At 47.8% G+C, this 12,075-nt stretch overlaps 1 protein-coding gene across 5 annotated transcripts in view; it reads left to right on the top strand.

The window, feature by feature from the left end:
- Window positions 1-11,279, top strand: part of LOC120893704 (zinc finger CCCH domain-containing protein 18) — a 37,276-nt gene extending 25,997 nt beyond the window's left edge. For all 5 annotated transcript variants that reach the window (XM_040295747.1, XM_040295749.1, XM_040295748.1 and 2 more), the window contains exons 5-8: window positions 7,735-7,835; window positions 7,928-8,045; window positions 8,130-8,263; window positions 8,327-11,279. In XM_040295747.1, the coding sequence (XP_040151681.1) occupies window positions 7,735-7,835; window positions 7,928-8,045; window positions 8,130-8,263; window positions 8,327-10,316 (2,343 nt within the window). In that variant the 3' untranslated portion in view covers window positions 10,317-11,279. The remainder of the gene's footprint in view (window positions 1-7,734; window positions 7,836-7,927; window positions 8,046-8,129; window positions 8,264-8,326) is intronic.
- The last annotated feature ends 796 nt before the right edge of the window (window positions 11,280-12,075 follow it).

The raw sequence follows: 12,075 nt of genomic DNA on the forward strand, positions 1-12,075 counted from the left end.
CAGGAAGGTGGAAAGCAAACGCACCTTGGATTGCTGTGATGTGTGTGCGTGTGTGCGTTTTTTAGGTTCGGTTAAATGGCTAAGCTGAGTGTCTGGTAGAGGCGAAAAGCACCTGACATACCGGGCTGCTCGATCGTGTGTGCGCCTGCGTCCGCGCGATCGGGTAATTAAATAGACCAGTCGTAATAGTTACCATCGCGAAGGGTTTTTTCCTGTGCTGTGCTGGGACATACCGCACGCAATGATGGCCAGCAATTATTTATAACTCATAATAACGCACGGAAAAGGGGGGCAGGAGTACACACACACCGTCCAGCAAACATGCTTTGAAGAGGCTCCAACCACCGTGGTAAAGTGTATTCAAATAAATGTCGATTGTAGCATTACTTAACCTTTAGCAAGCAAAAAACAAGCTTGACTGGAAACGGCTTTGTGGAGAGTAGCACCACATCACCACCGTTTGTGTGCGTGTGATGGCATCGGTCGACATCTTTTGGAGTTGGGTTTCGGGCAGGCGGTGGTTCACTAACCCCACCTATCACCCATGTCGGCGGGTGCCACAATGCGTCGTAATGGCATAATTAAGATGCAAATGCTGTCACGCGGGGCCTGTTGGTGTTCTTGATTCGCTTCGCTTCGCGGGCGATGGTGTGCGAGGTTTGGTTGCGGTTATGTTCGAGCGATGCTACAGGAGATTACTTTACCGAAACAGAATGTCGATGGTTTACCGCGGGGTTCGGCACGGTCCGGTCGGCATTTGCGTCCGGTGCGGATGATGGACGGACCCTGGTGCACTTTGTCGGCGCACTTTGCTTATTAACTCGTACGAATGGGTCGTTTCTGTACTTCAATCCCACCCGAAAAGGTTAAGGAGGAAGCGTACCGCATGTTGAGCACAATTTTAGGTCAATTATGGTTTGTTTGAAACGCGTTTGACTTGGAGAAGCCTCGTGTTTTGGGTACAAATTTACACAGATGGCGCTGTTTCGTGTTCTCTTACACAAGCTACACGTTCAATTTGTGTAGCTTTCCTAAAATACTTCCAATCAGCACACTTCCATTCTATATCCGCGTTCTTCTGCACCACTGCCGCAACCAATTTGAACCGCTTTTAAACGCACACAGTGTGGTTAAGCGACGAACCCCTCGAAACAGTCGCGCAGTTGGTAAACACACAGTTTTTCGGTCATATTTCATCGAAACCGCTTCCGTTCCGGCTAACGAACGACGTATTTCAACTAATTATTTTTAGACTATCGGACCCACGGTTCTTTCGTGCTGGGTGCAATTAATCCCGCGGCCTTGACGTAGCTGCAAAATTGCTCCATTCACCTGTCTGTTGCTGTGGTGTTTCTCGTGTAGCTAAAACACAAATCTAAAACGTTATCCATTTCGGAAGAAACGGCATACCGGCGGTCGAACGCAATAGAATGCAAGTGCCGTGAACTGTTCCCCATTGTGTTTCCCCATTGTGGCTTTGTTTGTTTGTTTGTGTGCCGGTTGGGGTTGCGAAACATACGTGTACATATGGGGCCCCCTTTACGGCACGGCTTTTGGTGCTACTATCGTGGGTTCTTGTCAAGGCACGCTGAACCTGTTCTGAATGCCACACTTGTTCTTGAGTGGCAGGCACAAGATCTCGCGTGGCTGTGCGTGCCGTTACTGTAGCGCTGCATGGCATGGGGTTTCACGTTGCGCGCTTGCATGCCACATGTGCGATAGCGATCTGTAACCGCTTTTTTGCGCATTGCGTGCCGACTGCACCGACCAGCAGAGCGGCTGATTTCAGCAGCTCCGGCAAAGCAAGGGGTATCAGGGCGAGATAAAGATCATTGCTGCGTGTATTTGTGTGTGTGGAAAGAATAAATAAGGTTAGCGACACCAGGCGAGTTCGCACGCAAAGCGTTCTTAGTAGCGCTGCGCTAGTGCACGTTGCGCGTTGGGTAAACGCACCAAACCTTAATCCCACGGCACGGTTACGATACAGTAGGCGTTGTTGAGATGCTGGAGTGTGTCTGTCTTGTTAAATGTCAAACTCGCCCACTGCTTGCGTGCACTGTACTGTGGAGTACAGTTTTGTACCTCAAGCATTATCCGGCAGAGGGCGCCCCGTGGCGGTCCGTAACTGATAGTCGCTTGCGTGCCTAACGAATGGTGTCGATGACACACTTGCCTTATGCCATCGTGTTATCTGAGCTGACCGCCCACCGAAGCCGTGCGCATATCGGTCGTTTCCATTAACCTTAACCTATTAAAAAGCAGCTTACGACACCGAAAGCCGTCCGAAAAAGGGTTAATCGACGCGCAAACGTACACTAACGATTCCCGCGTACCGAGATGGGTGCCCTTTTGTTTTGGGCGGTCTCGTTGGGCGGGACTCGAAAACATTTCCAAACAATCAACCCTGCCTAACGGGGGTTGTACGGGTTATTATTCATAAACTAATCACGAACGAGGAGGATTCACCAGCTTCGTGCCACACGAACTATTGCAACAGAAAACCTCGCCAGTCTCCGCTCTCTTCCCTCTTTACGATGCCCAAACGGATGGGGCACGTGCCACGAACGGCCTAATCATCGGTCCGTGTTTACCGTGCTGTTGCCCAGGTGGCACCTTTTATGGTGAACGAAACCGGCCAAAGGCCACTTTGGTCGTTGCGTCGTTAGTAGCATAGTATGCTGCTACCTGCAACCGTACCAACGTCGTCATTTGCATTTGGTGACAGGTTTCGTTACTTTGTTGCACAGCAATGGCCAACGAATACGGATGGCCGGAAGCCCGGAACGAAATGGTGACCTCAGCGAAGAAAGTGGCTTGCCACCGTGGGGTGTGTACACCGCCCCGAAACAGGTAAAAGGTCCCGGGTTGTGGTGTCATAGTATTACGCTTACGTTGCAGTCGAAAAGGGCCTTAGGATGATCTTGAACTTGATCTTGAACTTTGTGCTCGATATTATGTTTTTTCACATAAAGAAGGAAGGGTTAGTTTTGAACGTTTTTGTACGTTTTTTGCTTCTTATTTTGAGAGGTTTTGTTTTATTGTTTTTTTTGTAATATTGTTTTCTTCTAAATTTAATTTTCAACAGTAAAATAAGACTTTTATTAGACTTATTCGACTTTCAATGCATTTTTTTAATGTTGGGTTAATTTATCATGATTTTGATTAAATATTGTAAATATTTTATTCGAACTATTGCTATGTAACTTAGCTTTTTACGTAGTATAGTTCCACTATTCTTCATTTAAAGCCTTATTTTTACAAATGAACAACGTAAACTAATTGTACATTCCGATCTGCATACAATCAACACGTTCAAAATTTTGAATTAAACCGTCAAAACATAATCCGGACAAACGGACGATGATTTCATGCACTTTTGCCCACTCAATCTGCTTTCGTTCCAGCTGCTTGCGATGCAAATCGGTCCGTCTGTTTGTGCGTTTGTGTGCATGTGCTGGCAATGTGAATGATTTAATTTTCAAGCCCGCCCCAGCTCTACTCCATGGATGACTCAACCACGGACGCACACAGTATTACACTGAAAACCTTTTGTCCGGATGGGTGAAATTTAAAGCAAAAGACCCTTCCCGTCACCGATCGATGCCCGATGAATGTTGATCGAGCGGAACCGTAACCAAAAAACGACCGTCATTGAAAATGGCAATCGATCAAAAGCGACGAAGCGGAAGTACTACGCGGCACAGGAACCAGCGCAAGAGAAGGGCGTCCCGGTGGCGCGTAGCAATCGATGACACCTTCAAGCAACCTAAAACGGTTCCCTCGGCTCCCTGCTCCGATCACGGCGCTTGAATTTTTGAACTAATTTCTCTCGATTTATTACACAAAACTCATTGCCGATTCTGGCCAGCCGGCCGAGGGCGCACCATTCCGGAATGGATAATGAACCGTTCGTGCTCTGGTATGGATTAAAAAAGTTAATTCAAAAAATGACACTTTCGTCACGCACAATTATTCAAAATTGAGGTTAACTGCGATCGGCTGTGGGAGTTCAGAAGGAGGAGCGCTCTGTCTAGCGCTTAGATAATGTTTTCACACGGGTTAGGTAATATCCGACGATCGAGAGAAGGTTTGCATTTTTTGGGGTAAATTTTTTGTTTGTTTTATTTTTGGGTTTTTTTTTTAAATTTGTCGGCACTTCTTTCGAACCTTTGCCGGTGGGATATTATTTGAGTTAACATTCTTTACCGATTGCATGGTCGGTGCAATATCAAGATGGAATGGTCGATGGGAAAGTGGACAGAAGTTGTGGGATGGATGTTTTATCCAAAAGAAATGAACAAAACCGACTAAAATATATAACTCACAATGCATATCTAAGGCAAATTGTTTGCTTAAGATAATCTAAATGAGTGTGTTTAGGGGCAATGTTTGTCCAAATAGCTCTGAAACTATAATGTTCCTCTATCACCGAGCATTATACGGTTGATTGTAATTATTTTGTAATCAAATTCATCGCTCTAAACGGTACGGCCAACATGAATTACGTAAAGAAAGATCAAACAAACCCATCCATAATCGCAAGACCTTCCACCATGATCATGAAATGGCAATCGTGCAACGAAATAAGAAGACGCCCCGCGTAGACGTTACGAAACAGCAGTTCAACAACCCAACCCGACCAGCTTGCAACCGACATCGAGAGTACAGATTCTTAAACAGCTGAAAACCCTCCCACCAACAACAACCTCATCATCATCATCATCGTCACTAATTAACCCGTTGCAAACGTTGGTCCAGCCTTTCGTGGAAAGATAGAAAGCTTCCACCTGGCATAAGAGCATACCGTTCCGATAATAATTCCCTCGCCGCCAAACAAACGCTGTGCTGTACTGCACAATGTGTACTACACCGTGGCATGCAAAACCGTGGCTCTGGCGGAACAAGCGGCGTCTGGCCGGCCAGAAGAAAGGCATAGGGAGTAAATTTCACCTTTTCTTTTCTTTCACCATCGATCGGTGTCGGCGTCGAGCGTCAGAGAGAAAACTCTATGTCGTTTTGCGCAGCGTTGCACTGCACCGTGTCCGATATGTAGTCGTCACTGCGTTTTTGATGCCGTTCGCACACAGTGTGCATTTTGTTTTGGCAACGCGATTACGTACACGTTTGGCAAACGGATTTAACAAAAAGAGCAGAAAATAATGGACATACCGCTGCAAGGAAAATCTGCGGAAAAAGGGTATCAAAAAGACGCGAGATCAACCAGATTTGTACGGAAGTTGGGTTCGTTGGTCCAGTGCAACAACGACGATCATTTCCGGCGATATGCAGCCCACCTGACCGAGAGTGGAAGTGACCATTTCTGTTCACCATTACCGGGCAACCAGACATGGGGATGTAGATTTTCCATGTGTTGGTTCAGAGATAACGGGTGTCGACGGACGGACGGGGGAGGATAATTTTACACCGGCCACGATCACTCCCACCAAACCTCGTACTTGGAGGGGAGGGGGATTTTGTTTCGTAACGTGCCACACTTCATCTTGAACGGTTCAATTGTTTACTGCCATACGCATACCGTAGCCGTAGGTAATGGACGGCTTTTGAGGGATTTTTTTTTTGCACGCAGTATGTACCGAAAGGTTGAAATAATAGCAAACAAATTGAATGGATGTTTCGAAATGATTATGTTGATAATGGTGAGAGATAATGTGTGCTATGAAAAATGGAAACAGTGCGCATTTGTTGGAGAGCCAGGTGGAGAGCAATAGAGGATGTTGTTTTAGAATAGATTAATTGGATAAACTGTTTTATGTCAGGGGATGATTGAGGCAAAAGCTCTAAATTTAGTTACGAATGTCGACGCCGAAATTCACAATAAGAAAAAAAGGAAATGCTGCCCAGAACGTGTTTACTGATACTAAGATACTAAGAATTATACTGGTTAGAAGATCAGGATAGATGCGGAATTAGTTTCCAGAATCGGCTCCGGAATCAACTCCGGAATTGGCTCCAGAATCAGAATCGGCTTCGAAAATGGTTCTGGAATTGGATTCGAAATTGGCTCCGAAATCAAAATCGGTTCTGGAATCGGAATTGGCTCCGAAAACAGAATCGACTTCGAAATTGGAGTTGAATCTCCATAAGAAGACACATTTGGATCCAATGATGCTACGTATTGATAGCCGTTGAAAAATCAAAATTTAATTGTAAACGATCCATTCTCGTGGAGATTACGCGGTCTGATTACGCCTCTGAAACTTCCTATTTCAATTCAAGAACTGATTCTCATTCGGGAGCTAATTCCAATTCAGGAGTCAACTCTGATTCTGTTACCGGAACAAATTGCGATTCGCAGGTGCATTCCGATTCCGGAGCAGATTCTGATTCTGGAATCGATTCCGGATTCAACTCCGGATCAGACTCCGGAATCGGAATTGATTGCAGCATCGGAATCGGCTCCGGTATTTATTCCGAACATGGAATCGGAATCGGGTAGGTCCGATTCCGAGCTCCCACCACTACAGGATAAGTTTGCGATGCGTTCCATCACTGAGACAAATCTCCGAACAAATTTTGGGGACGAACAAATAACAACAAATAAAGTAAAAAAGCGGTAGTTTCAAAATTGGGGTGGTTAAGGTCCAGTTCCTCGAATTATCGGTTGCTCGGAATTATCGCTTCGGAATTAGTTCTAGGAAGATATCGCTAAAGGATTAGTACCAGAATCGGTATGGGTTCGGGATCTGTTTCAGGAAAGGCATTAATTCATGATCAGTTTCAGAAATGGCATTGGATCGTAATGGACTTGAGATCAGTTTTAAAACTGGTACGGGATGAAATTCAATTCCAGTAGCGGTATACGATCAGAATTAATTCCAGGAACGGTATTAATCTTTGATCAATAGCAGGACCAGTTTGGGTTTAGAATAAGTTTTAGTACCGATGTTGGTTTTGGGATCAGTTCCACGACCGTTATAAGTTGGGGATTAGTTTTAGGAACGGTATTCCTATAGGATTAGTACCAGCATCAGTATGGGTTCGGGATCAGTTCCAGCAACGGTATTGGATCGCTGTGGGCTTGGGATCAGTTTTAGGACCAGTACAGGATGTAATTCATTTCCATCGACGATCAGAATCAATTCCAGGATCGTTATGAATCTTGGATCACCAGTACTGGTGTAGGATCAGTTTTAGGACCAATGTTGGTTCGGGATCTGTTCCAGGAACGGTTCGAATTCATAGTCAGTCTCAGTTCCGTTTTTGGTTCAGGATTCAGGAGGCCAAGACATGGTCAGTTCCAGAACAATCAACATATCAGTTATGCATTTGGCTTTAGTTCCTGAACTGGAAGAAGTTTGGGAGTCGCTGCTTTTGGCGTACATTTTAGGAGTTAAGGGGTGCCTTACTTTGCGTGGCTCTTTAACCGGGCCAAACTAACTAGTCTAAATAAAATGCGCTTCAAAGTATTTATACATTCGATTGCTCATTCTTCACATTAGCATTTATAAGCTTGGTTTATGGCGGAACTAGTTGGCAAATTGGCTGTTTCCGCGTTGAATTTAATCCCTAAGTTATTTTTATACCATCAATTTCAAACTTCGCGTAATTCGCGTAACACAAAATGATCGTTAAAAGACCAATCAATATGGCGGTAGCGATTATGTGGCTCCGAAGAATAATTTCCTAATTACAAAATTAATCGATTAAGCATGCATTTTCCAACCGTCTAATAATTGACTTTGAATCATTTTCAAATTTCCTTTCCCCTTCTAGGCCGTCGAACAAGGCGACGATGCAGTGACGAAGGCTCCTCTAACCGGCATACCGCAGGTCGACTATGTCTGGGATCCAAATTTGCCTCGAGAGCTGCGAGGGTAAGTCACGGCCACGGAGTGCGTCGCTCACAAAACAAAAACCTATGCCCCCTTCCATATTAATCTCGTGTGCCCTTTTCCGCTACCGCCAGATTCAATTTGTCCAATTATCCCTTCCTGGACTCGGTACCGGCGGAGGAGGACATCGAGTTCACGTGCGATCCGAAACTGCACGATGGATTCTACGCCTCGATCAAGTACAACTGTCAGGTAAGTCGATGGCCATTCGCCACTTGTTTTTCTCGTGGAGTTAATCATTTTTTCCGATTTTTCGGCGGGGGCTTATTTCTACAGCTGTACCATCACTGCATCCACGGCATTCGGTACGACTTCCTGTGCGCCAACTATACGGCCTTCGACCAGAAGACCTTCATCTGCCATTTCGCGTCGGAGGTGGACTGCAAGAACTCGCCCAAATACTGGTTCCGGTAAGTGTGATCTGGCTGGAATTTAAAATGAAATTGTTCTGAACGATTGTGTGTTGCTTCCAGAAACGAGCCACTGTATAAGGCGACCACCACGACCACGGTAAAACCACCACCGACAACGTCAACTACGGCCGCTCCCACGACGGTTCCCTCGCGACCGAAACCGTTGCGCAAACCGGTGCGCAGAAGGCGTCCGCAGGTCGACTACTATTACTACGACGAGGACTACGAGGAGGACTACTACGAGGAGCGCAACCGGCGCCGCAAGAACCGTCCGCGCAATCGCCGCCCACTGTACGACGACTACGAGGAGGACGAGCGGTTCGATCGGGTGCGCTACCGCGAGCGGGAACGTGAGCGTGTCGAGGAGGACGATGACTATGTGGAGGATCGGCGCCCGTACCGCATGAAGACACGCCCGCGCAACGGTGGAGATCGACGACCGGTGGTGGACGATGATCGCCGGTACTATGACGATCGCCGACGGGACCGTGATCGACGCCCGGTCGCGGATGAGCGTCCCATGCGGCGTCCCATGCCGTTGGATGAGGTGGAAGAGAAGCGGCCGGTGGCGACGGTGAACGAACGAAGGCGGCCATCCCGACCGACGGTCGACAGTCGCCGGCAGGCGGTAGGTGAGGATCGTCGTTCGTTCGCGGGTGATGCGGAAAGCCGCCGTGGTTCGGTAGTGGAGGAAAGAAAACCAGCGGCCAAGCGGCCGGCCTACGACGATCGGCGCTATCAGGACGAGGTCGACGAGGAGGAGGACGACGACTATGATGCACGCGGATCGTACGGTGGTGGTGGTGGTGGGCGTCGTGCCGCGGACAAAGGGCGCCAGCAGAACGACGTGGTGACGGTGAAACCGTCCGGCTCGAGCATTTACGACCGTCCCCGGGCAGCGCCGCGCATCAATCGGCCGGTGCCGCTGAACGAGAAGAGCAAGTACGCGTACGTCAATCCGGATGCGGCGGGCGGGAAGCAGGGTGCGAAGGGGTCGACGACGGCAGCGCCCGAGCCGGAGTATTACGACGAGTACGAGGAGGTACCGGCCAGGCGTGACGATAAGCGCAAGGAGGCGGACGGGAAGCCGCCCCGTCCGAGCGCTTCGTCCGATGTGGTGTACTACGACGATGTGATCGTGGCGAAGGAAGATTTGCCCCTGCGTACGGCACCGGGCAGCGTGCGCAAGCCGGAGCAGAGCGAGCGCATCAACGGCAGGGACAATTCCGAGCTGGCCAAGGGTGGATCGCGTGGGGGCATAAAGCACCAGCCGCAGTCAGCGCCAGCGCCTTCCAAACCGAACCGCAACGTGCTGCCGGAACGGGTGGAGGAGGAGGAAGATGCCGAGTACGATGTGCCCGCGCCACGCCCATCTGTGATTGCCCGACCGCAGGCCGCTCTGTACAGCAACTTCAAGTCGAAAAAGTCCCAGCAGCGGGAGCCACCGGCGACGGAGAGCGCGAGCACTGCCCGTGCGCCGGTGCGCTCTACCAAGCGGCCCTTTCTTCCTAGCCGCGGCGGCAACCCATACCTGGCCCGCGGTCTACAGCCAGTCGGTGTAGCGAAGCAGCCGGCCGGCGGCAAGTCGTCCGAGCCGGAAAAGCCAGCCCCGTTCCGCATCGACATTGACGGTGCCACCACACCGCAGGCAGTGTCCGGCAAGCAGCGCAATCAGCAGCAAGCGCCACCGGCACCACCATCGCAGGCACCACCACAGCAACAGCAGCAGCAGGAGGTGGTGAACGTGAAGACGCTCGACCAGCTGTACGACGACGAGTACGATGTGACGCTGAACGATGCGCTCAACCCGACGCTCAAGCCGCTGACGCGCAGTGCGCCGCAGAACTTCTTCCGCAACCGGTACGTCCATCAGCCGGACAGCGAGTTTGTGCCGTTCGAGCCGGCGTACGCACCGTCCGAGTTCCGGCGGACGGCGATCCGACCGCCGGCGCCATTGCTGTACCACGGCAGCCCGGTAGCCATTGATGCGGGCTCGGCCGCCACCTCCCAGCGTCGCGGTGCGCACGTGTTCGGCACGTACGAGTACTGAGCGCGAACCGTTAACCATGGGTTTCCCTTTTTCCCTCCTCTCCTTTTCCCTTCCCTTCCTCGCCAAAACAAAATGCTGGAAAAGATCTAATTTATTTTTTGAAACCCAACGAACTTCCCATCCTTCCTGTCCCAACCTAACTCGAATCAGACGCGGTGGCAACGTGCTGCGAGAGAGAGAGTGAAAGAAGAGAACTTCACATAAACATATCCGTCCAAGCCTGCTATCGCGTCCACTAGCGATGTGTGAAATATTCTCTTTAATATTTTTTTGTTTTTGTAAATACTGTAGAACCGTGGCAAGCAATAAACGAGCAATATGGAAATACTCAAAAATATGTAAAGGTGATAAGCGATCGTAACATATCGTCGGAAGAGCTTCCGCCCTTCAGGTGGAAAGTGTGGCTACAATGCTGGCAAACAAACAACAATCAAACGAAGGCATTGTAAATCGCGTAGAGAGCAAAGGGGGAGATTGAAGGAAGAAAGTAATTAAAAGTAATAGTTGCTAAGCAAAACGATCATGATGATGATGATGATGATGATGTAGTGTCAAACAGAGGTGTAGAAACCCATCTTGGAAGTAATAGTGCTAGAGGTAGTAATGGGCAGTAGATGGATCGAAATTTAATATGCAAAAATGCAAATGAATTAGACGGAAACGGCGTGAGATGCTAGCGTTATATTTGAGATACTGTTTTCTTCTTTAACTTCCCCCCCCTGTAACATGTATGAATGTATGTATGATATGTACTAGTACACACAGTGGCAACACCCATTACGATAGGGCAAGCAACGAATATTAAAAAAAGACAAAACAAAACAGAAAAGCATACATAGCATCGATAACGGAACGTTTGACAGAGGATGATGAAGAAAATAAAATTTTCTTTTATAAAAAAAACAACTTTGTGTTTATTTCGATTTATGAATGAAGATGAATAAAGCAAAGCATAAAAACGAACAAGTGTTAACTTACCCGTTAACTTGTTGAGTGCTAGAACAGTTATTTTAAGAGGTTTTCCCAGGGGTTTTGCGATGTTTTCCGAAATTTTGCGTTATTTGTTTCCACGATTTATTGACTGTTTTCTGCTATATTTAAATATTGTATTTTAAAAAAGATGCGAAAAATTAATTAAACAGTAGGAATTATTGGCAGCCACCCAGTACCTGTACCGCTGTATCAAGACAGCTCGCAATGGCAGTTTTTACTGTGCTTGTAGAGGTGTGTGTGTGTGTGTGCGGTGCAGGACTGATCGTTCTAGGAAGAGAGATCGTTGACTGTCCGTACAGAACAAATCACCGTTGAACGTGTCATTTTCCTTTGTTAAGGCAGAGGTACATTGTCCTTACTCGCTAGTGGAATTTCGATTGTCACTAGCACATCTGGCGGCGGCTGACCGAGGCATTTTGCCAAACAATTTGGAGCCGCTTCAGAAAATATGTTATTTTTCCATGTTTTTTACTTAATTCGAACGAGAACAGCTTTGTAAAAGTTAAATTCACATGATCTGCACGCATTGCATCCTTTTTCGAATAAAAAAACGATGAAAAAACTACTTAAATTTGAGATTCGGCATGATCATTCCCTCGATGACCAAATAAGCATCCACCAGCCGCCGCCAGATGCGCTAGTGAGAATCGAAATTACACTAGCGTGTACGGACAATGTACCCCAGCCTTTAATAAATAAGCAATAGTACCAAAAAACTGATTCAAAGTCATGCCAATTGTGAATTCCAGTAATGATTCAAAGTCAT

Source organism: Anopheles arabiensis, chromosome 2, assembly GCF_016920715.1.
Source record: "Anopheles arabiensis isolate DONGOLA chromosome 2, AaraD3, whole genome shotgun sequence".
NCBI classification, from domain to species: domain Eukaryota; kingdom Metazoa; phylum Arthropoda; class Insecta; order Diptera; family Culicidae; genus Anopheles; species Anopheles arabiensis.